This window comes from Myxine glutinosa, chromosome 7 (assembly GCF_964187855.1).
Source record: "Myxine glutinosa chromosome 7, kmMyxGlut1.1, whole genome shotgun sequence".
NCBI classification, from domain to species: Eukaryota; Metazoa; Chordata; class Myxini; order Myxiniformes; family Myxinidae; genus Myxine; species Myxine glutinosa.
The window spans coordinates 182,002,326-182,026,826 of NC_136267.1; the positions used below are offsets into that span (position 1 = coordinate 182,002,326).

General features: G+C 50.7%; 1 protein-coding gene across 1 annotated transcript in view; it reads left to right on the plus strand.

Annotated features, from left to right (window-relative positions):
• LOC144892879 (polyunsaturated fatty acid 5-lipoxygenase-like) overlaps positions 1-19,699 on the plus strand; it is a 45,566-nt gene extending 25,867 nt beyond the window's left edge. The window contains exons 5-6 of the mRNA XM_078781218.1: positions 19,393-19,496; positions 19,695-19,699. Of these exons, the coding sequence (XP_078637344.1) occupies positions 19,393-19,496; positions 19,695-19,699 (109 nt within the window). The remainder of the gene's footprint in view (positions 1-19,392; positions 19,497-19,694) is intronic.
• Positions 19,700-24,501: the final 4,802 nt, after the last annotated feature.

Sequence of the window (24,501 nt, forward strand, 5' to 3'; positions counted from 1 at the left end):
TAATTTATGGTGCCATTTGTCCTATAGTGCTGTCCTGCAGTGCTGTCCTGCAGTGCTGTCCTGCAGTGCTGTCCTGTAGTGCTGTCCCGTAGTGCTGTCCCGTAGAGCTGTCCCGTAGTGCTGTCCCGTAGTGCTGTCCCGTAGTGCTGTCCTGCAGTGCTGTCCCGTAGTGCTGTCCTGCAGTGCTGTCCCGTAGAGCTGTCCTGCAGTGCTGTCCCGTAGTACTGTCCTGTAGTGCTGTCCTGCAGTGCTGTCCTGTAGTGCTGTCCTGTAGTGCTGTCCCGTAGTGCTGTCCCGTAGAGCTGTCCCGTAGTGCTGTCCTGTAGTGCTGTCCTGCAGTGCTGTCCTGCAGTGCTGTCCTGCAGTGCTGTCCTGCAGTGCTGTCCCGTAGTGCTGTCCCGTAGTGCTGTCCTGCAGTGCTGTCCCGTAGTGCTGTCCTGCAGTGCTGTCCCGTAGAGCTGTCCCGTAGTCCTGTCCTGCAGTGCTGTCCCGTAGTGCTGTCCTGCAGTGCTGTCCCGTAGAGCTGTCCCGTAGTGCTGTCCTGTAGTGCTGTCCTGTAGTGCTGTCCTGTAGTGCTGTCCTGTAGTGCTGTCCTGCAGTGCTGTCCTGTAGTGCTGTCCCATAGTGCTGTACTGCAGTGCTGTCCTGTAGTGCTGTCCCGTAGTGCTGTCCTGCAGTGCTGTCCTGCAGTGCTGTACTGCAGTGCTGTACTGCAGTGCTGTACTGCAGTGCTGTCCTGTAGTGCTGTCCCGTAGTGCTGTCCCGTAGTGCTGTACTGCAGTGCTGTCCTGTAGTGCTGTCCCGTAGTGCTGTACTGCAGTGCTGTCCCGTAGTGCTGTACTGCAGTGCTGTCCTGTAGTGCTGTCCCATAGTGCTGTCCCGTAGTGCTGTACTGCAGTGCTGTACTGCAGTGCTGTCCTGCAGTGCTGTCCTGTAGTGCTGTCCCGTAGTGCTGTACTGCAGTGCTGTCCTGCAGTGCTGTACTGCAGTGCTGTCCTGCAGTGCTGTCCTGCAGTGCTGTCCTGCAGTGCTGTACTGCAGTGCTGTCCTGTAGTGCTGTCCCGTAGTGCTGTACTGCAGTGCTGTCCTGTAGTGCTGTCCTGTAGTGCTGTCCCGTAGTGCTGTCCTGTAGTGCTGTCCCGTAGTGCTGTCCTGCAGTGCTGTCCCGTAGTGCTGTACTGCAGTTCTGTCCTCCAGTGCTGTCCCGTAGTGCTGTACTGCAGTGCTGTCCCGTAGTGCTGTACTGCAGTGCTGTCCTCCAGTGCTGTCCCGTAGTGCTGTACTGCAGTGCTATCCTGTAGTGCTGTCCTGCAGTGCTGTCCCGCAGTGCTGTCCCGTAGTGCTGTCCCGTAGTGCTGTCCTGTAGTGCTGTCCTGTAGTGCTGTCCTGTAGTGCTGTCCTGTAGTGCTGTCCTGCAGTGCTGTACTGCAGTGCTGTCCTGTAGTGCTGTCCCATAGTGCTGAACTGCAGTGCTGTCCTGTAGTGCTGTCCCGTAGTGCTGTCCTGCAGTGCTGTCCTGCAGTGCTGTACTGCAGTGCTGTACTGCAGTGCTGTCCTGTAGTGCTGTCCCGTAGTGCTGTCCCGTAGTGCTGTACTGCAGTGCTGTCCTGTAGTGCTGTCCCATAGTGCTGTACTGCAGTGCTGTCCTGTAGTGCTGTCCCATAGTGCTGTCCCGTAGTGCTGTACTGCAGTGCTGTACTGCAGTGCTGTCCTGTAGTGCTGTCCCGTAGTGCTGTACTGCAGTGCTGTCCTGTAGTGCTGTCCCGTAGTGCTGTCCTGTAGTGCTGTACTTCAGTGCTGTCCTGTATTGCTGTCCCGTAGTGCTGTCCTGCAGTGCTGTCCAGTAGTGCTGTCCTGTAGTGCTGTACTGCAGTGCTGTCCTGTAGTGCTGTCCCGTAGTGCTGTCCCGTAGTGCTGTACTGCAGTGCTGTCCTGTAGTGCTGTCCTGCAGTGCTGTCCTGTAGTGCTGTCCTGTAGTGCTGTCCCGTAGTGCTGTACTGCAGTGCTGTCCTGCAGTGCTGTACTGCAGTGCTGTCCTGCAGTGCTGTCCTGCAGTGCTGTCCTGCAGTGCTGTCCTGCAGTGCTGTACTGCAGTGCTGTCCTGTAGTGCTGTCCCGTAGTGCTGTACTGCAGTGCTGTCCTGTAGTGCTGTCCCGTAGTGCTGTCCTGTAGTGCTGTCCCGTAGTGCTGTCCTGCAGTGCTGTCCCGTAGTGCTGTACTGCAGTGCTGTCCTCCAGTGCTGTCCCGTAGTGCTGTACTGCAGTGCTGTCCCGTAGTGCTGTACTGCAGTGCTGTCCTCCAGTGCTGTCCCGTAGTGCTGTACTGCAGTGCTATCCTGTAGTGCTGTCCTGCAGTGCTGTCCTGCAGTGCTGTCCCGTAGTGCTGTACTGCAGTGCTGTCCTGTAGTGCTGTCCCGTAGTGCTGTCCCGTAGTGCTGTCCCGCAGTGCTGTCCTGTAGTGCTGTCCTGCAGTGCTGTCCTGCAGTGCTGTCCTGTAGTGCTGTCCTGTAGTGCTGTCCTGTAGTGCTGCCCTGTAGTGCTGCCCTGTAGTGCTGTCCTGTAGTGCTGTCCTGTAGTGCTGTCCTGTAGTGCTGTCCTGCAGTGCTGTCCTGCAGTGCTGTCCTGTAGTGCTGCCCTGTAGTGCTGTCCCGTAGTGCTGTCCCGTAGTGCTGTCCCGTAGTGCTGTCCCGTAGTGCTGTCCTGCAGTGCTGTCCTGTAGTGATGTACTGCAGTGCTGTCCTGTAGTGCTGTCCTGCAGTGCTGTCCCGTAGTGCTGTCCTGCAGTGCTGTCCTGTAGTGCTGTCCTGCAGTGCTGTCCTGTAGTGCTGTCCTGTAGTGCTGTCCTGTAGTGCTGTCCTGTAGTGCTGTCCTGCAGTGCTGTCCTGTAGTGCTGTCCCGTAGTGCTGTCCCGTAGTGCTGTCCCGTAGAGCTGTCCCGTAGTGCTGTCCCGTAGTGCTGTCCCGTAGTGCTGTCCCGTATTGCTGTCCTGTAGTGCTGTCCTGCAGTGCTGTCCTGTAGTGCTGTCCTGCAGTGCTATCCTGCAGTGCTGTCCTGTAGTACTGCCCTGTAGTGCTGTCCTGTAGTGCTGTCCTGTAGTGCTGTCCTGTATTGCTGTCCTGTAGTGCTGTCCTGCAGTGCTGTCCTGTAGTGCTGTCCTGTAGTGCTGTCCTGCAGTGCTGTCCTGTAGTGCTGTCCTGTAGTGCTGTCCTGTAATGCTGTCCTGTAGTGCTGTCCTGTAGTGCTGTCCTGCAGTGCTGTCCTGCAGTGCTGTCCCGTAGTGCTGTCCCGTAGTGCTGTCCCGTAGTGCTGTCCCGCAGTGCTGTCCCGCAGTGCTGTCCCGCAGTGCTGTCCCGTAGTGCTGTCCCGTAGTGCTGTCCCGCAGTGCTGTCCCGTAGTGCTGTCCCGCAGTGCTGTCCCGCAGTGCTGTCCTGCAGTGCTGTCCTGTAGTGCTGTCCTGCAGTGCTGTCCTGCAGTGCTGTCCTGCAGTGCTGTCCCGTAGTGCTGTCCCGCAGTGCTGTCCCGCAGTGCTGTCCCGCAGTGCTGTCCCGTAGTGCTGTCCTGTAGTGCTGTCCTGCAGTGTTGTCCTGTAGTGCTGTCCTGTAGTGCTGTCCTGTAGTGCTGTCCTGCAGTGCTGTCCTGTAGTGCTGTCCCGTAGTGCTGTCCCGTAGTGCTGTCCCGTAGAGCTGTCCCGTAGTGCTGTCCCGTAGTGCTGTCCCGTAGTGCTGTCCCGTATTGCTGTCCTGTAGTGCTGTCCTGCAGTGCTGTCCTGTAGTGCTGTCCTGCAGTGCTATCCTGCAGTGCTGTCCTGTAGTACTGCCCTGTAGTGCTGTCCTGTAGTGCTGTCCTGTAGTGCTGTCCTGTATTGCTGTCCTGTAGTGCTGTCCTGCAGTGCTGTCCTGTAGTGCTGTCCTGCAGTGCTGTCCTGTAGTGCTGTCCTGTAGTGCTGTCCTGTAATGCTGTCCTGTAGTGCTGTCCTGTAGTGCTGTCCTGCAGTGCTGTCCTGCAGTGCTGTCCCGTAGTGCTGTCCCGTAGTGCTGTCCCGCAGTGCTGTCCCGCAGTGCTGTCCCGTAGTGCTGTCCCGTAGTGCTGTCCCGCAGTGCTGTCCCGTAGTGCTGTCCCGCAGTGCTGTCCCGCAGTGCTGTCCTGCAGTGCTGTCCTGTAGTGCTGTCCTGCAGTGCTGTCCTGCAGTGCTGTCCTGCAGTGCTGTCCCGTAGTGCTGTCCCGCAGTGCTGTCCCGCAGTGCTGTCCCGCAGTGCTGTCCCGTAGTGCTGTCCTGTAGTGCTGTCCTGCAGTGTTGTCCTGTAGTGCTGTCCTGCAGTGCTCTCCTGCAGTGCTGTCCTGCAGTGCTGTCCTGCAGTGCTGTCCTGCAGTGCTGTCGTGTAGTGCTGTCCTGTAGTGCTGTCCTGTAGTGCTGTCCCGTAGTGCTGTCCCGCAGTGCTGTCCCGCAGTGCTGTCCCGCAGTGCTGTCCCGCAGTGCTGTCCCGCAGTGCTGTCCCGTAGTGCTGTCCCGTAGTGCTGTCCTGCAGTGCTGTCCTGCAGTGCTGTCCTGCAGTGCTGTCCTGTAGTGCTGTCGTGTAGTGCTGTCCTGTAGTGCTGTCCTGTAGTGCTGTCCCGCAGTGCTGTCCCGTAGTGCTGTCCCGCAGTGCTGTCCCGCAGTGCTGTCCCGTAGTGCTGTCCTGCAGTGCTGTCCCGCAGTGCTGTCCTGCAGTGCTGTCCTGCAGTGCTGTCCCGCAGTGCTGTCCTGCAGTGCTGTCCTGTAGTGCTGTCCTGCAGTGCTGTCCCGCAGTGCTGTCCCGCAGTGCTGTCCTGCAGTGCTGTCCTGTAGTGCTGTCCTGCAGTGCTGTCCTGCAGTGCTGTCCTGCAGTGCTGTCCCGTAGTGCTGTCCCGCAGTGCTGTCCCGCAGTGCTGTCCCGCAGTGCTGTCCCGTAGTGCTGTCCTGTAGTGCTGTCCTGCAGTGTTGTCCTGTAGTGCTGTCCTGCAGTGCTGTCCTGCAGTGCTGTCCTGCAGTGCTGTCCTGCAGTGCTGTCCTGCAGTGCTGTCCTGCAGTGCTGTCCTGTAGTGCTGTCGTGTAGTGCTGTCCTGTAGTGCTGTCCTGTAGTGCTGTCCCGTAGTGCTGTCCCGCAGTGCTGTCCCGCAGTGCTGTCCCGCAGTGCTGTCCCGCAGTGCTGTCCCGTAGTGCTGTCCCGTAGTGCTGTCCCGCAGTGTTGTCCTGTAGTGCTGTCCTGCAGTGCTGTCCTGCAGTGCTGTCCTGCAGTGCTGTCCTGCAGTGCTGTCCTGTAGTGCTGTCGTGTAGTGCTGTCCTGTAGTGCTGTCCTGTAGTGCTGTCCCGCAGTGCTGTCCCGTAGTGCTGTCCCGCAGTGCTGTCCCGCAGTGCTGTCCCGTAGTGCTGTCCCGCAGTGCTGTCCCGTGGTGCTGTCCCGCAGTGCTGTCCCGCAGTGCTGTCCCGTAGTGCTGTCCCGCAGTGCTGTCCCGCAGTGCTGTCCCGCAGTGCTGTCCCGCAGTGCTGTCCTGCAGTGCTGTCCCGCAGTGCTGTCCTGCAGTGCTGTCCTGCAGTGCTGTCCTGTAGTGCTGTCCTGCAGTGCTGTCCTGTAGTGCTCTCCTGCAGTGCTGTCCTGCAGTGCTGTCTAGTAGTGCTGTCCCGCAGTGCTGTCCAGTAGTGCTGTCCCGTAGTGCTGTCCCGTAGTGCTGTCCCGCAGTGCTGTCATGCAGTGCTGTCCCGCAGTGCTGTCATGCAGTGCTGTCATGCAGTGCTGTCCTGCAGTGCTGTCCTGCAGTGCTGTCCCGTAGTGCTGTCCCGTAGTGCTGTCCCATAGTGCTGTCCCATAGTGCTGTCCCATAGTGCTGTCCCATAGGGCTGTCCTATAGTGCTGTCCTATAGTGCTGTAAGGAGATTCCATTTGTCCTCTGTTATGCCAAATGCTTCACATGATTAATCCTATGTTAATTTATCCTGTTGTGTTTATCCTATGTTATCCTATGTTATTTAAATGTTTATCCTATGTTATTTAAATGTTTATGCTATGTTATTTAAATGTTTATCCTATGTTATTTATGCTTATCCTATGTTTATCCTATGTTATTTATGTTTATCCTATGTTTATCCTATGTTTGTTATTTAATTTATCCCCTGTTATGTTTATCCTATGTTATTTAAATGTTTGTCCTATGTTATTTATGTTTATCCTATGTTTATCCTATGTTATTTATATGTTTATCCTATGTTATGTCCTATGTTATGCCATTTATCCTATGTTATGCCATTTGTCCTATAGTGCTGTTATGAAATGTATGTGCTGAAAATCAAGATGGCAGCAAGTGAGATTCCAATGAGGGTGCAACAGCAAATAATTTTTTTATTGCTGGTCAATGAAAACATCCATCTTGTTAATATTTAAGGTGCCCAGTCTGGTGATGGTTGGTGCTGTGGAAGTGTAATACATTCCCGAACAGTGCCGACAGGCCTCAAGCGGCGGTTACCCAACTTTTTTGTCCACGACGCAAAGTTTGAAACCACATTCAATTCTTAACCCAAATGGTTCCAGTTCCGATGACAAATTTGTCAGAGGAAACTTTTTTTTTTTTTTTTTTTTTTTTTTTTTGTATACTGAATCGAGGCTCGTGAAAGAGCTAACATTTATTTCACAAACAAATCAACCAGACAAACAAAATATACAAAAAGAGGGAGCAGAAGACAAGATGGGGAGAGAAGGGGAAGCACACAACCACAACATTTGAGAGCAGGGAGAAGTGTGGGAGGGAGAGGGCTTGGGGGCAGGAGGCGTGGGAAGGGGGGGGGGGGGGGGGGTAGGAGAAGTATAAAACACAAGGGGACCGAAATTAGCGGGGGTAGAAAAGATCAAGGTTTTGGATGGGGGAGGATAAGAGATGGTGGTGAACAGCTGTTTTAAAGACCTGGAGGGTGGAGCGGGATTGAAGAGAGTGAGGGAGTTTGTTCCAGAGGCGGGAGAAAAGAGGAATGAAGGAGTGAAGGTGAGCAGAGAGTCTTGATTTTGGCAGTTTAACCATAAGAGGGTTGCAGGCAGATCTTGTGTGACCTGTAGGAATATTTGGGGGACAGAGCCCAGAGAGAGCTGGGGGGGCAAGGCCAGAGAGGAGTCGGTAGAAGACGGAAAGACCACCAACCTGCCTGCGGTGAGTGAGTGAAAGGCCCTTGGAGTTAGCTTCATCGCGGGAGATTCCAATGATTCTGAACGCTTTGGTTTCAACAGCGTGAAGACGAGCTAGGTTTGAGGCAGGAGCACCAGACCAGAGGGGAGAGCAGTATTCCATAGAGCTGCGGATGAAAGCCTTGTATGTGGTGAGGAGCTCAGGTGTGCCAAGGAAGGACTTCACACGACGGAGGATGCCCAGTCGGCGACTGGCTTTGGAGGCCAGATTTGAAATGTGGTTTTCCCAGGAAAGATCATGGCAAATAGTGAGACCCAAAAGCTTGAGTGACAGAACTTCTTGGAGAGGATTATTCAGAAAGTGGATGGGAGGGTTTTCCAGTCGGTCTTTTCGGAGAGACATCGTAAGGGTGTGAGATTTATCAGGATTGAAAGACATGTTCCATTTGTTTGCCCAGTCTGTGATTTTGTCCAGGTCTGCAGAGAGTGAGGAGGCTGCAGACTGCCGATCTGAGGAATGGAGTAATCCAGGAATGGAGCAACAGAGAGTAGAGTCGTCAGCAAAGAGATAGAGAGGATTTTCAAGAGAGTCAGAGAGATCATTGATGAAGACTAGAAAAAGCACAGGGCCCAGAACACTACCTTGGGGAACTCCAGCCTGAACAGGAAGAGGAGATGAGAGAAACCCATTCAGGGCCACATGTTGACTACGACCAGAGAGGAAGTCCGCCAGCCATGCGTGGAGATTTCCATGGATACCAAAGGAGGAGCGTTTGGTGAGCAGAGCAGGGTGCCAGACCGTATCGAAGGCACGTGAAATGTCAAGGGAGACAGCTCTAATTTCCTGTTTGGCGTTGAGGACCTCCATCCATTGTTGAGAAAGCAGAAGCAGCATGTCCAGAGTAGAGTGACCAGGTCTGAAACCAAATTGATGATCAGAGATCAAGCCATTGCAGAAGAGGAAAGTTTTCATATCTGAAGCAATGGTGGATGCCATGACTTTGCTGATAATTGGGAGAAGGCTGATTGGTCTGTAGTTGCTCGGATCTGTTTTTGCACCTTTTTTGTGCAAATCGGTGATGTTGGCTGATTTCCAAGCAGATGGCAGATGATCTTGAGCAAAAGAGAGGGTGAAGAGAACAGAAAGAGGGAGTGAAAGAGCGGAAGAACATGATTTTAGGACCCGTGGGCTGATGCCGTCAGGACCAGTTGCAGAATCAGAGTCGAGGGTTGACAGAAACTTTTCCACCTTGTCAGGAGGAAAGGACACAGAGTCCAGGAGCAGCTGGGTACGACTGGGTACGGTGGGTACAGAGAGGGATGGGTTTGGGACACAAGATTTAGAGGCAAACACAGAGTTGAGGCATTGAGCTTTTTCACGTGCGGAGTCAGCCGTTAAGCCGTTTGAGGTGAGGGAGGGGATGGAGGGGGAACAAACACCAGAAACAGATTTGACCAGATGCCACCAGGATTTGGAAGAGGGAGACAGATAAGAGAGTTCGGTCTTGAGAACGGTGAGATATTGTTTCCTGGCTCTCCTGAGGGTGGACACACACTTGTTTCGGGCTTTGTGAAAGGAAATGAGATTTCCTTCCGTTGGATTTGCTTTCCAGGAGACGAAAGCAAGTTGTTTCAGGGCAACAGCCTCACCACAAGATTCCGTGTACCATGGACGGGAGGAAGGGTATGACAACTGAAGACGAGATGGGATAAATCTGTGCATGAGGGAGAGCAATTTACTTTGAAAGAATTCCCAGGATGAGTTGATGTCAGAGGCGGTAGAGATGGGAGACCAGTCCAGATGATTGATGGCTGCTTGAAGACCGTGCCAGTTGGCCTGAGTGAAATGCCAGACTCGTCGACGCTGAGGAGGCTCTCTGAGAATGGTCAGAGAGATGTCCACTTTGACAAGCACATGATCAGATGAGCCGATTGGAGCAGAAGAAGAGCAGCAGACATTTTCAGGGAAGTTAGTCATAACCAAATCCAGAAGAGAAGATGCTCCGTTGACTGAGATCCGGGTCGGGAAATTGACAGATTGTGTCAGTCCCAGTGAGTCGCAGAAGTCATTTGCTGAAGAGCCATGGCTGGTGAGAAAGGTACCCACACCCAGCCAACTGGCATGGTGACAATTGAAATCACCACATATGAGGAAGAGAGAGTTGGGATGGGTAGATAGAAGTTGGTCCATATTATCAGACAGCGAGATGTAGATGGAGTCATCTCTGTTTGGTGGACGGTACAACACACATATAAACAAAATGTGGGAGCGAAGAGGAAGCCGTAGCCAAAGGTATTCCTGGGGGTGAGGTGGAGAGAGGGCAGTGGAGGGCGAGTGAGGAAGAGAGTTTTTTTATAAAGATAGCAACCCCACCTCCAGGACGAGGCTCAGGTCTATCATACCGGAGGAGGGAGTAACCTGGGAGAGATACCAAGGCATCAGAGACATCATGAAGGAGGAAAGTTTCTGTTAAGCAGATCACATCTGGTTTGTCAGAAGCAACCTGTATGGAGAGATCAGTCAAGTTTGAGTGAAGGCCCCGGATGTTTGAGGTCCATACCGTTAATGAAGAGGAAGGGGGAGCATCGGGTACAGAACAGGGGGGGGGGGGAGGGGTAGGGTAAGATGCGGAAGAGGAGGAAGAGGTAGGGAGAGGTAGGGAGAGCTGTTGAAGGTGTGTCAGAGATTTCAGAGATTTCAGAATAGCTTGGAGAAAGGGAAGAATGGGGCGGACAAAAGGTTTGATGGAGATTGGGTGAGGCACAGTGAGGTGTTATTTGAGGAGGGGGAAGAGCGAGGCAGAAGGTTGGGGGAGATGAAGGTGAAAGTTGGAAGGGGGAATAAGCAGGGAGGACGCTTTGATGAGGAGGGGTGAGAGGGGAGTCTAGGAGGGGAGGAGCGAGGGAGAGTCTCGGAGGGGAGGGGTGTGGGGGGAGTTTAGGAGGGAGGGGAGGGAAGGGGCAAGGGGGGAGATTTGAAAGGGATGGGTGATGGGGAGGATTTGGAGGGGAGGGTTGATGGGGAAGTTTTGGAGGGGAGGGGGGATGGGGAAGTTTTGGAGGGAAGGGGGGATGGGGAAGATTTGGAGGGGAGGGGTGAGATTGCATTTTGAAAAGTGAACGATTCATGGGAAACGAACATTTTTTGCAAAATGCACAGAGACCTTCGGTTTTTTTTGTTTTTTTTTGAGTAGAGATATTAAACAGGGAGGTATGGGGTGAACGACTGGTACGAAACAGAGAACGAAAATAATTGCAGCGCATTCGACGAATCGCTGAGAGAAAAACAAAACCACAAGGTCGGAGACGGTATGGTAGCCTAAGCCTACGAGTACTAGGCCTCAGAATACTCGATACGCATTAACCGACGATTGTGGATACATGTACGAAAAATTAGCACCGAAAATTTTCCAAAAGATACGCTATAGGTACAAACACCGAAAGATAGATACAGTCTCGACAAAAACACAATTGTGAAAGATCACTTAGCTTCGAACGCATGGAACAGCTTCGAAAAGACGTGACCTCGCCATGATCTCGCGAGATTCTTTCGACATGAAACCCTCCCCTCCCCCTCAAAGATGATTTTTAGTGGGTGGAGGGATCAAGTTCGGGTTGTGACCCTGGCTTTGGGACCTCTGGCCTAAAGTTACGCACAACTCACATCTCGGCCATCTTGCCTGAATTTGGATTCCGAAGCAGCTATAAACTGTTATTTTGTGTTTCACAGGCAGGGTGATTTATCAATGCGTGTGCTGTCCCTCGGATGGACGTGAAACGTGGAGACCCGTCTGCCGGTTTTAGTTGGAGGCACCGGCAGAGATTGGGGGGGGGGGTTGTTGCCCCCCCCCCCTCGCCAAATAGAGAAGTCAAACTACGCTGTTGTCTTGGATCTCATGGTGTCTCACGCGAAGACAAAATGGGTTGAGGGGAAGCATTGAGAAGGTGGGTGGAGGGGGAAGCATTGAGAAGGTGGGTTGAGGGGGAAGCATTGAGAAGGTGGGTTGAGGGGGAAGCATTGAGAAGGTGGAGTGAGGGGGAAGCATTGAGAAGGTGGGTTGAGGGGGAAGCATTGAGAAGGTGGGTTGAGGGGGAAGCATTGAGAAGGTGGGTTGAGGGGAAGCATTGAGAAGGTGGATTGAGGGGGAAGCATTGAGAAGGTGGATTGAGGGGGAAGCATTGAGAAGGTGGAGTGAGGGGGAAGCATTGAGAAGGTGGGTTGAGGGGGAAGCATTGAGAAGGTGGGTTGAGGGGGAAGCATTGAGAAGGTGGGTTGAGGGGGAAGCATTGAGAAGGTGGGTTGAGGGGGAAGCATTGAGAAGGTGGAGTGAGGGGGAAGCATTGAGAAGCTGGGTTGAGGGGAAGCATTGAGAAGGTGGGTTGAGGGGGAAGCATTGAGAAGGTGGAGTGAGAGGCAGCATTGAGAGGGTGGAGTGAGAGGCAGCATTGAGAAGGTGGAGTGAGGGGCAGCATTGAGAAGGTGGAGTGAGGGGCAGCATTGAGAAGGTGGAGTGAGGGGCAGCATTGAGAAGGTGAAGTGAGGGGCAGCATTGAGAAGGTGGAGTGAGGAGCAGCATTGAGAAGGTGGGTTGATGGGGAAGCATTGAGAAGGTGGGGTGAGGGGGAAGCATTGAGAAGGTGGGTTGAGGGGGAAGCATTGAGAAGGTGGGTTGAGGTGGAAGCATTGAGAAGGTGGAGTGTGGGGCAACATTGAGAAGGTGGAGTGAGGGGCAGCATTGAGAAAGTGGAGTGAGGGGCAGCATTGAGAAGGTGAAGTGAGGGGCAGCATTGAGAAGGTGGAGTGAGGAGCAGCATTGAGAAGGTGGAGTGAAGGGCAGCATTGAGAAGGTGAAGTGAGGGGCAGCATTGAGAAGGTGGAGTGAGGGGCAGCATTGAGAAGGTGGAGTGAGGGGCAGCATTGAGAAGGTGAAGTGAGGGGCAGCGTTGAGAAGGTGGAGTGAGGAGCAGCATTGAGAAGGTGGAGTGAGGGGCAGCATTGAGAAGGTGGAGTGAGGGGCAGCATTGAGAAGGTGGAGTGAGGGCAGCATTGAGAAGGTGGAGTGTGGGGCAGCATTGAGAAGGTGGAGTGTGGGGCAGCATTGAGAAGGTGGAGTGAGGGGCAGCATTGAGAAGGTGGAGTGAGGGGCAGCATTGAGAAGGTGGAGTGAGAGGCAGCATTGAGAAGGTGGATTGAGGGGCAGCATTGAGAAGGTGAAGTGAGGGGCAGCATTGAGAAGGTGGGTTGAGGGGAAGCAATGAGAAGGTGGGGTGAGGGGGAAGCATTGAGAAGGTGGGTTGAGGGGAAGCATTGAGAAGGTGGAGTGAGGGGCAGCATTGAGAAGGTGGAGTGAGAGGCAGCATTGAGAAGGTGGAGTGTGGGGCAGCATTGAGAAGGTGGAGTGAGGGGCAGCATTGAGAAGGTGGAGTAAGGGGGACGCATTGAGAAAGTGGGGTGAGAAGGGATACAGAAAGTGGGGACAAGAAGCTTTGAGGGGTGGGGTGGGGTGGATGCTTATCCTGATTCCATATTCCCAACTTTGACAGAGATAGAGATCATGGAAAAGGGGATTGGAACGCCTTTTAAACGCACAGATCAACGCTGCACTGTGTGAAAGGGGTGAGGAATGGAGTGAGGGTTGTGGACGAGGCGCAGAGAAGGCCAAAACCAAAGAAAAATAATCCTTTTGAAGAAAAAGAAGAAGAAGAAGAAATTTATTGTGGTGCAACAGAAGCACACGTGTCGCATTTGTGAAGGAGATAAAACGGTTGAAATGCATTCTGAAAACAATTTTTTTTTTTTCTTTAAAGAAGAAGTGTTTTTATTTAATGTCGATTCATGGGGGATGTAGAAATTCAAAAGAAATGAGAATCGTTACAGCGTGAAATATAAAGATTTTGTGTTTGTTTGTTCCAAAAAATTTTGAAATGAGGAGATGAAATAGAAATAGGAGATAGGATAGGATAGTGTTGAGGAAATAAAAGCAGGATAACTAGGAATACAATCAGGACTGAGCTTAGCATGGCACACTTTCTATCCGAGGAAGGTCTTGAAAAAGGCCGTTCAGGTTTTTTTTTTGTTTGTTTGTTTTTTTCGGACATTGAATCGAGGCTCCTGAAAGAACTAACATTCATTTCACAAACAAATCAACCAGACAAACAAAATATATAACAAGCGTTACGCTTAGGTCCCCCGTCGGTGAAGTGATGTGAGTTGACAAAGTGGAAGACGCAGAAAACATGCGATGATATGATATTTCGCTCACAAGGGTCAGACATACATGGAGGCGGCCATCTTGGATTTTGACGTGGCGACCCAATTTTAAACAGCGTTCTTGCTTGTGCCTAGATACACCCACACACCAGATTCGAAGATGGTACTTCGCTTATTTTTCGAGATATTTCGCTCACAAGGTTCAGACATATATATGGTGGTGGCCATCTTGGATTTTGACGTGGCGACCCAATTTTCAATAGCGTTCTTCCTTATGCCTAGATACACCCACACACCAGATTAGAAGTTGGTACTTTGCTTATTTTTCAAGATATTCATCTCACAAGGTTCAGACATACATGGCATCAGACATACATGGCGGCGGCCATCTTGGATTTTGACGTGGGTTGCACCCACACATCAAATTCGAATGTGGTCCTTCGCTTACGCACGCACACACGCAAACACGCACACACGCACGCACGGACGGACGGACGGCCGGACACACGGACGGAGGGGGAAACCATAGTCCCCCTTTCGCTCCGCTGTGCGACGGGGGACAAAAAGGGAGCGGAAGACAAGATGGGGAGAGAAGGGAAAGCACACAAACATAACATTTGAGAGCAGGGAGATGTGTGGGAGGGAGAGGGCTTGGGAGGAGGAGGCATGGGAAGGGGGGGGGGGGGGGGGAGAAGTATAAAACACAAGGACACCAATGACTTCCAGGACAGAAGTTGGTAATTCAAAAAAGTGGATTTGGGGTGAATTAGCGGGGGTAGAAAAGATCAAGGTTTTGGATGGGGGAAGATAAGAGATGGTGGTGAACAGCTGTTTTAAAGACCTGGAGGGTGGAGTGGGATTGAAGAGAGTGAAGGAGTTTGTTCCAGAGGTGGGAGAAAAGAAGAATGAAGGAGTGAAGGTGAGCAGAGAGTCTTGATTTTGGCAGTTTAACCAGAAGAGGGTTGCAGACAGATCTCGTGCGACCTGTAGGAATATTTGCGGGACAGAGCCCAGAGAGAGCTGGGGGGGGCAAGGCCAGAGAGGATTCGGTAGAAGACGGAAAGACCACCAACCTGCCTGCGGTGAGTGAGTGAGATGCCCTTGGAGTTAGCTTCATCGTGGGAGATTCCAATGATTCTGAATGCTTTGGTTTCAACAGCGTGAAGACGAGCTAGGTGTGAGGCAGGAGCACCAGCCCAGAGGGGAGAGCAGTATTCCATTGAGCTGCGGATGAAAGCCTTGTATGTGGTGAGGAGCTAAGGTGTACCAAGGAAGGACTTTGCACGACGGAGGATGCCCAGTCGGCGACTGGCTTTCGAGGCCAGCTTGGAAATGTGGTTTTCTCAGGAAAGATCATGGCAGATAGTGAGACCCAAAATCTTGAGTGACAGAACTTCTTGGAGAGGATTATTAAGAAAGTGGATGGGAGGGTTGTCCAGTCGGTCTTTTCAGAGAGACTTCGTAAGAGTGTGAGATTTGTCAGGATTGAAAGACATGTTCCACTTGTTTGCCCAGTCTGTGATTTTGTCCAGGTCTGCAGAGAGTGAGGAGGCTGCAGACTGCCGATCTGAGGGATGAGGAATGGAGCGACAGAGAGTAGAGTCATCAGCAAAGAGATAGAGAGGATTTTCAAGAGAGTCAGAGAGATCATTGATGAAGATCAGAAAAAGCCCAGAACACTGTCTTGGGGAATTCCAGCCTGAACAGGAAGAGGAGATGAGAGAAAACCATTCAGGGCCACACATTGACTACGACTAGAGAGGAAGTCCGCCAGCCATGCGTGGAGATTTCCATGGATACCAAAGGAGGAGAGTTTGGTGAGCAGAGCGGGGTTGCAGACCGTATCGAAGGCACGTGATATGTCAAAGGAGACAGCTCTAATTTCCTGTTTGGCATTGAGGACCTCCATCCATTGTTGAGAAAGCAGAAGCAGCATGTCCAGAGTAGAGTGACCAGGTCTGAAACCAAATTGATGATCAGAGATCAAGCCATTGGAGAAGAGGAAAGATTTATATCTGAAGCAATGATGGATTCCATGACTTTGCTGATAATTGGGAGAAGGCTGATTGGTCTGTAGTTGCTAGGATCTGTTTTTGCACCTTTTTGTGCAAAGTGGTGATGTTGGCTGATTTCCAAGCAGATGGCAGATGACCTTGAGCAAAAGAGAGGATGAAGAGAACAGAGAGAGGGAGTGAAAGAGCGGAAGAACAGGATTTTAGGACCCATGGGCTGATGCCGTCAGGTCCAGTTGCAGAATCAGAGCCGAGGGTTGACAGAAACTTTTCCACCTTGTCAGGAGGAAAGGACACAGAGTCCAGGAGCAGCTGGGTACGACTGGGTACCGTGGGTACAGAGAGGGATGGGTTTGGGACACACGATTTAGAGGCAAACACAGAGTTGAGGCATTCAGCTTTTTCAAGTGCGGAGTCAGCCGTGTAGCCGTTTGAATTGAGGGAGGGGGTGGAGGGGGATCAAACACCAGAAACAGATTTGACCAGACGCCACCAGGATTTGGAAGAGGGAGACAGATAAGAGAGTTCGGTCTTGAGAACGGAGAGATATTGTTTCCTGGCACTCCTGAGGGTGAACACACACTTGTTTCGGGCTTTGTGAAAGGAAATGAGATTTCCTTCCGTTGGATTTGCTTTCAAGGAGACGAAGGCAAGTTGTTTCTGGGCAACAGCCTCACCACAAGAATCCGTGTACCATGGACCGGAGGAAGGGTATGACAACTGAAGACGAGATGGGATAAATCTGTGCATGAGCGAGAACAATTTACTTTGGAAGAATTCCCAGGATGAGTTGATGTCAGAGGCGGTAGAGATGGGAGACCAGTCCAGATGATTGATGGCTGCTTGAAGACCGTGCCAGTTGGCCTGAGTGAAATGCCAGACTCGCCGACGCTGAGGAGGCTCTCTGAGAATGGTCAGAGAGATGTCCACTTTAACAAGCACATGATCAGATGAGCCGATTGGAGCAGAAGAAGAGCAGCAGACATTTTCAGGGAAGTTAGTCATAATCAAGTCCAGAAGAGAAGATTCTCCATTGACTGAGATCCGGGTCGGGAAGTTGACAGATTGTGTCAGTCCCAGTGAGTCGCAGAAGTCCTTTGCTGAAGAGCCATGGCTGGTGAGAGGGGTACCCACACCCAGCCAACTGGCATGGTGACAATTGAAATCACCACATATGAGGAAGAGAGAGTTGGGATGGGTAGATAGAAGTTGGTCCATATTATCAGACAGCGAGATGTAGATGGAGTCATCACTGTTTGGTGGATGGTACAACACACATATGAACGAAAGGTGGGAGCGAAGGGGAAGCCGTAGCCAAAGGTATTCCTGGGGGTGAGGTGGAGAGAGGGCAGTGCAGGGCGAGTGAGGAAGAGAGTTTTTTTTATAAAGATAGCAACCCCACCTCCAGGACGAGGCTCAGGTCTATCATACCGGAGGAGGGAGTAACCTGGGAGAGATACCAAGGCATCAGAGACATCATGAAGGAGGAAAGTTTCTGTTAAGCAGATCACGTCTGGTTTGTCAGAGGCAACCTGTATGGAGAGATCGGTCAAGTTTGAGCGAAGGCCCCGGATGTTTGAGGTCCATACCGTTAATGAAGAGGAAGGGGGAGCATCGGATACAGAACAGGGTTGGGGGGGAGGGGTAGGGTAAGATGTGGAAGAGGAGGAAGAGGTAGGGAGAGCTGTTGAAGGTGTGGCAGAGATTTCAGAATAGCTTGGAGAAAGGGAAGAATGGGGTGGACAAAAGGTTTGATGGTGATTGGGTGAGGCACAGTGAGGTGTTATTTCAGGAGGGGGAAGAGCGAGGCAGAAGGTTGGGGGAGATTAAGGTGAAAGTTGGAAGGGGGAAGAAGCGGGGAGGACGCTTTGAGGAGGAGGGGTGAGAGGGGAGTCTAGGAGGGGAGGAGCGAGGGAGAGGGGAGGGGTGTGGGGGGAGTTTAGGAGGGAAGGGGCGAGGGGGGAGATTTGAAAGGGATGGGTGATGGGGAATATTTGGAGGGAAGGGGCGAGGGGGGTGATTTGAAAGGGATGGGTGATGGGGAATATTTGGAGGGAAGGGGCGAGGGGGGAGATTTGAAAGAGATGGGTGATGGGGAAGATTTGGAGGGGAGGGGCAAGGGGGTAGATTTGGAGGGGAGGGGTGATGGGGAAGTTTTGGAGGGGAGGGGTGATGGGGAAGTTTTGGAGGGGAGGGGTGATGGGGAAGTTTTGGAGGGAAGGGGTGATTGGGAAGATTTGGAGGGGAGGGGGAAGGGGGAAGATTTGAAAGGGATGGGTGATGGGGAAGATTTGGAGGGGAGGGGCAAGGGGGAAGATTTGAAAGAGATGGGTGATGGGGAAGATTTGGAGGGGAGAGGCAAGGGGGTAGATTTGGAGGGGAGGGGCAAGGGGGTAGATTTGGAGGGGAGGGGTGATGGGGAAGTTTTGGAGGGGAGGGGTGATGGGGAAGTTTTGGAGGGAAGGGGTGATGGGGAAGATTTGGAGGGGAGGGGTGAGATTGGATTTTGAAAAGTGTACGATTAATGGGAAACGAACATTTATTGCAAAATGAGTTTCTTGAGTCCTTCGAGTCAAAAATACGTTTGAGGAGGAATATGAAATGGAAATTTGACAATATGAAAGGAATAGCACAAAGCAAGGAACCAATTAGAATGAATGATTTAACGGGAAGAAACAGCAGCACATTGACGAATGTCACACACAAAAAGCGAAGAATCTGGCTCGGAAAACTCAGCTTTGGTGAGGTGGAACAGGGAAGCTCAAATTTCACCATGCACACGCAAAGAATCCGAACCAGAATCCAGGCCAAAAGGTTCCCCCAGCCAATCACACAAGAACATGGGAATAATTGTGGCCGCTAAAGAAAGATGCAGAAATTACGTTGAAGAAAGCAGAGAAAAAAAAACTAATACTGATCGGATGAAGCGTTATATTTGTCGAATTATGAAGTCATAACGAAAGCACCAATGACAGCATCATTAACATGTCTTATTCCCCATCGGGAATACTTGACAATGAACCATGTTTCAATTTTTCCATGGAGCTGTTTCAGAGATTTTGAGGTGCTAATTTTTTCCAAGAGGGCGCCTGTACCACGTGACCTATGACGTCATAATTACCACTAAAATTCTACAGGCGGAGGCACTCCTATGGTGAAAATTTTGTGTCGATCGGACCAATAATTAGAGAAAAAAATTCATACTGATCGGATCTGGGCTTGTTCTTGTCAAATTATGACGTCATAATTAAGGTACCGAAAACATCATCATTGAACCACCTTTAGAGGCCTATCGTATTCCCCAAGGGGAGAACTTGACAACGCACCATGTTTCAATTTTTTCCATGGAGCACTTTCTGAGATATAGCAGTGCAGCCTTTTTTGATTTTTCCAAAATGGCGCTTGTACCACATGACCTATGACGTCACAATTCTCATTTAAAAATTCTACAGGAGGAGGCGCTCCTATGGTCAAAATTTCGTGTCAATCGGACTAACATTTGCAGAGAATCTTTTTCCATACTGATCAGATCAAGCGTTGTACTTGTCAAATTATTACGTCATAATGAAGGCCGAGGTCTTGAAAACCAATTATGACGTCATATGATGATGATAATGACATTATCATCATCATATTTTATTCCCCATGGGGAGTACTTGACAATGAGCCATGTTTCAATTTTTTCCATTGAGTGGTTTCGGAGATAGAGGTGTAACGTTTTTTCCAAGATGGCGTCCGTGCCACGTGACCTATGACGTCATAATTATGAATAATTAAATTCTGCAGGCGGAGGCGCACCTATGGTAAAGTTTCGTGTCAATCACACCAATGGTTGCCAAGAAAATGAATTTTTAAAATGCAGACACGTACGTACCATAGGCAAGCGATCGATTGCCTTACCCTGCTTTTTTCTCTGTTATAAAATCGATCCTTGTTGGACTCTGTTCCTTTTTCATTGAGACAACCAAGCTGTATATTTTACACAAAGGTCACAACAGCTCTGAGGGGGATTAATATGTCCTTTTTTTTTCTCTACTTCACAGGATGAGGAATATGCGCCTTTCTCTTTTGTTAGATGAGAAGGTGTCCTGGACAAGTTTTTCCGAAATCAATAAGTTGTACAATCAACGTGTCACAGCAATCTCTGGTAAGTGTGCAAACGCCATCACTACCACCAGCCAATCAGTAAGTACACTGATGTATTATTGGCATGGACATCCTTTTGGACTCTGACTTATTGAAACCCCTCGACTTTTGGTCTATAAGACAATAAAGTAACTCAATCCAAAAGGACATTCATGGCGGGATAGACCTTATATTATGGGTGCTGTTGATCCCAAACCAGAGTGAAAGGGTCCCAGCAGTGCTCCTTCCTAATCTGTGGCAAAATTAACCCGCCATTATGGCTTTTTAAAGAAACCCTTGGTGATGATAGCTATCTATCAATGATCAACTATCTCTATGCCCGTCTGTTTGTGGGTCATGTAACCCCTAAACTGCAGGACGCACCCCATTCAGAATTTTACCAAACGAACACCAGATCATCTGCATACAACAACTCCCACGGTAAACCCTCCTTTACGTTCCGAGCCAGCACCTCCATCACAGCTACAAATAGTAGTGGACTTCGTACCGACCCCTGATGCACTCCCACCTTCACCTCAAACTCACCACTGTTCCCGTCCTTCGTCCTTACAGCTGTGCGCGCTCTTTTGTACATTGCCATCACTACTCTGATCAACCATTCCTCCACTCCTAACTTCCTCAATGCCCATGTCAATACTTCACGTGGAACCCTATCGAATGCTTTCTACAGATCAACAAACCCAAGAAACAACTTCTTCCTCTTTTCCATGTACTTCTCCTGCAACTGCCCTCACAACAAAAAGCGCGTCTGTCGTCCACTTCCTGGCATAAATCCAACTGCATTTCGTCAATCTTCACTTTCTTCCTTATCTCCTCTCCAACCCCCTTTCCAATATCTTCCTTCCATGCTCCAATAACTTTATCGCTCGATACGAGCCGCAGTCCAGAGGGTACTTCCACCACTTCTCCTGATCTCCCTGTCATTGTCCTTACATTCCACGTCCCAAACCTCAGAAACCGATCTCCACGTCGGGCATCAGACTTTTCGTCGTCATAAATGGAGTGATTTCCACCCTTGCTTCGATCGGGTTCCCCACCTTGAGTTTTGACGAGAGGGAGTGGGGTCCCCCACGGGGTACTTCGGGCTGTACCCTGCCCATATCTCGTTGTAATTGTCATGGTTCTCTTTTTGAGGCAATGTTTTTATGGCCCGATGCCCTTCCTGACGCCAACCCTTTTAGTCGCCTCTTACGACACGCAGGGATACGGTGTACCTATTCTAAACCGGGGTACACATCCAAAGTATGGATGGACTAAAGGAGAAAATGAACAAGTGGAAGGAATGTATGGGGGCAAAAGGTCTGAAGGTGAATATCGGAAAGACGAAGGTGATGGCAAGTGGTAAAGCATGTGGTGAGGTGGAAAGAACTGGGAAGTGGCCGTGTGCTGTGTGCAGGAAGGGTGTCGGAGTGAATTCCATTCAATGTACAATGTGCGCTGAGTGGGTTCATTGAAAATGAAGTGGTTTGAGAGGGTCATTAACCAGTGTGGCAGCTACATTCAAGTGTAAGGTGTGCACAGAGGGAGCTGCAGATGAAGGAAATGTTGAGTTGGATGTTGGAGATGGCGTGAAGCTGAACTCTGAACATCCAAAGACCCAACACATCCTGAATACCCCAAAGACCCTGAAAACCCAGAGGACCCAAAATACCCTGAATACTCAAAGAAAAGTGAAGACCCATAAGACAACAACGACCCTTAAGACAAAATAAATGTTTGTATTATGATTGGTGTAAATCATGACAACAAAGCAGCTCATGTACAGTCATCCTAGGTTAAAACAAGCCTGTGCCTCTGTAGCAACATGTGGTGAGGCAAGCGTAGTGAGCCGATCCACGCCAGTATATCGACACAATAATAATCTCCTCCAGTCGGTCTGTCTGTTCAGGACGGGGCTTCCCCTATTGAGGGAGGTGCTACACCCATTCAGGGAGGGACTTAACCTGTTCAGGGAGGGGCTTCAAAAACAAATCTCCACCATTTTGTTTGTTCTAAAGGCCTCAGAAGCCTCTTTTATTAGGCCCATGCTTCTCACTCCCTCACAGCCTCACAACTCTAATTCACCATCTGATTTCATTTTTCGTAGTCGCTAAGATGGTTTCAGACTCAGTTGCAAAAACGGGAAGAAAATAGGATGAAAATTAACGTCTTTACAAAAATGCATTTTAAATGAAATGAAGGCCTGTAACATAGAAGTCCATTGAGACTCCCTCACGGTTTTATCTCGACAAATTCACCATCTGATTTTATTTTTCATAGTCACGAAAGGAATGATGGGTGAAGAGGAGTGAGGGGAGAGGAGAGTGAGGGGTGGTGGGGGACATGGGTGGAGAGGAGAGTGGGGAGGGGGAGGTGGGTGGAGAGGAGAGTGGGGAGGGGGGGGAGGTGAGTGGTGAGGATAGGGAGGGAAGGTGGGGGAGGTGAGTGGTGAGGATGGAGGTGAGTGGTGAGGATAGGGAGGGAGGGTGGGGGAGGTGAGTGGGAGGGGGGGAAGGTGGGTGGTGATGATGGGGGAGGTGGGGTGGAGAGGAGAGTGGGAAAGGGGAGGTGGGTGAGAGAGAGTGAGGTGTGGTGAAGAGAGTGAGGTGTGGTGAAGAGAGTGAGGTGTGGTGAAGAGGAGTGAGGGAGAGGAGAGTAAGGGGTGGTGGGGACATGGGTGGAGAGGAGAGTGGGGAGGGGGGAGGTGGGTGGAGAGGAGAGTGGGGAGGGGGGGAGGTGAGTGGTGAGGATAGGGAGGGAGGGTGGGGGAGGTGAGTGGGGAGGGGGGGAAGGTGGGTGGGGAGGGGGGGAAGGTGGGTGGAGAGGAGGATGAGGGGTTGGTGAGGAGGGTGAGGGGTGGTGAGGAGAGGGAGGGAGGTTGGGGGAGGTGGGTGGAGAGAGGGGAGGGAGGTGGGTGGAGAGTGGGGAGGGGGGCTGTGGGTGAAGAGGGGAGGGAGGAGGTGGGTGGTGAGGAGAGGAGAGTGGGGAGGGGCGAGGTGGGTGGGGAGGGGGGGGGAAGTGGGTGGAGAGGAGAATGAGGGGTGGGGGGGGAGGTGGGTGGAGAGGAGAATGAGGGGTGGTGAGGATGCGGGAGGTGGGTGGAGAGGAGAGTGGGAAGGGGGAGGTGGGTGGAGAGGAGAGTGAGGTGTGGTGAAGAGAGTGAGGTGTGGTGAAGAGAGTGAGGTGGGTGCAGAGGAGAATGAGGGGTGGGGGGGGGGAGGTGGGTGGGGAGGAGAATGAGGGGTGGTGATGATGGGGGAGGTGGGTGGAGAGGAGAGTGGGAAGGGGGAGGTGGGTGGAGAGGAGAGTGAGGTGTGGTGAAGAGAGTGAGGTGTGGTGAAGAGAGTGAGGTGGGTGGAGAGAGTGAGGTGGGGTGGAGAGTAGAGTGAGTAGGAGGTGAGGAGAGGGAGGGTGGGTTGCCTTTGTCCATAATAAATTGTATATGTGGACTAACTGTGGAATACAATAACGTTATTATATTCAATAATAACGTTTAGTTTGAAGCAATTTTAAATTGTAAAGCGAAGTGTATTCGATGCTTTCAAGTTTAAAAAATGAACAATAGAAGTTAGTTGGTCAAGGCAGGTTATCTCCCCTCCCCTCTCAAGTCAAGGTAGAAGTGCCCCTCTCTCCCCTGTCCTCCCCCAAGAGGAGGAGTGGGGAACATTTGAGGTCTTTTAGTCACATTTTACATTTCATGTAATGCACTTTACAAACTGTATTTTCCATGGACATGTATGGACATGTGCATGGACATGCATTCACATGTTACGTGGAATAGATAAATTGTGTGCATTACATAATTTCTGGATCTGATGAATTGGCAGTACCCATTCTGGAAAACTGTGTGCAGCATCTAACTCAAGATGTCCAATGTCATACACGTCGATGCCACTGTGTTTCCCATGGGTGCCCCCACTAGTATGTTGTAAAACAGGAGTGTGTGTCCGTCCATTCCAAAACTACCCCTCAGTTTTTGGCAAGCCCCGCCAAACCTTTTGTGGAATGTTTTGGGGTCCCTGTGGAATAGCCTAAGGTCGATGGGAGGTTTCATAAATTCCTCAATACAATTATGATTTTGAAATGCGATCGACACGAACCTGCTCCCGATCCGGTAGTACACACGATGAGGAAGATTTTCTGGTTTGATATCTCTATACAATCGTTATTTGAATTTCCACCCAACCGACGCTGTTTTTTATCCATTCTCGGTGGGTGGGAAGTTTCATAAAAATCTCAATATTTTCTCAATTTCTCAATATATATATATTTTTTGTATACAATAATCGAGGCTCGTGAAAGAGCCAACATCAATCACAAAAAGTCAAACGGACACACAACACATACAATAAAGGGAGTGGGAGACAAGATGGGGAGAAGAGGGGAAGCACACAAGTACAACAGCTGAGAACAGGGACAAAGGATGATACGTGGGGGGGGGAGGGCTTGGGGGGGAGGAGGCATGGGAAGGCTGGGTGGGGGGGGGGGGCGGGGGGAGGTATAAAACACATGGGCACTGCTATAACTTCCAGGAAAGAAAGAAGTCGGGATTTAAAAAAAAGAAGGTGGATCTAGGATGAATTAACGGGAGTAGAAGAGATCAAGGTTTTGGATGGGGGAAGATAACAGATGGTGGTGAATAGGTAGTTTGTTCCAAGGCGGTAGTAAAGAGGAATGAATGAGTGAAGGTGAGCGGAGAGTCCAGATGTATTATTCCAGATGTATAATTATTCTTTTGATTTTCCATTTCTTCAAAGTTTTTCATATCGGCCGTTTCTTGCGGGCAGATTAGTTTGCATTGGTGTTCACATCAGATTGGAGTCTATTTTTGTGTACATCGTGAGTGTTTTTAACATTGTATTTTGTTATAATAAATAATGCTGTATTATTAATTTGTGGCTAGAATGATGCTATGTGGAATGAACATATAGAGATTTAGTTTAAAGGAAATGATGTGATTGTTTCCACCCATGACATTCGTGGATTCACCATTTTCAGTTTCGCCATTGACTGGGTTATAGAAACAT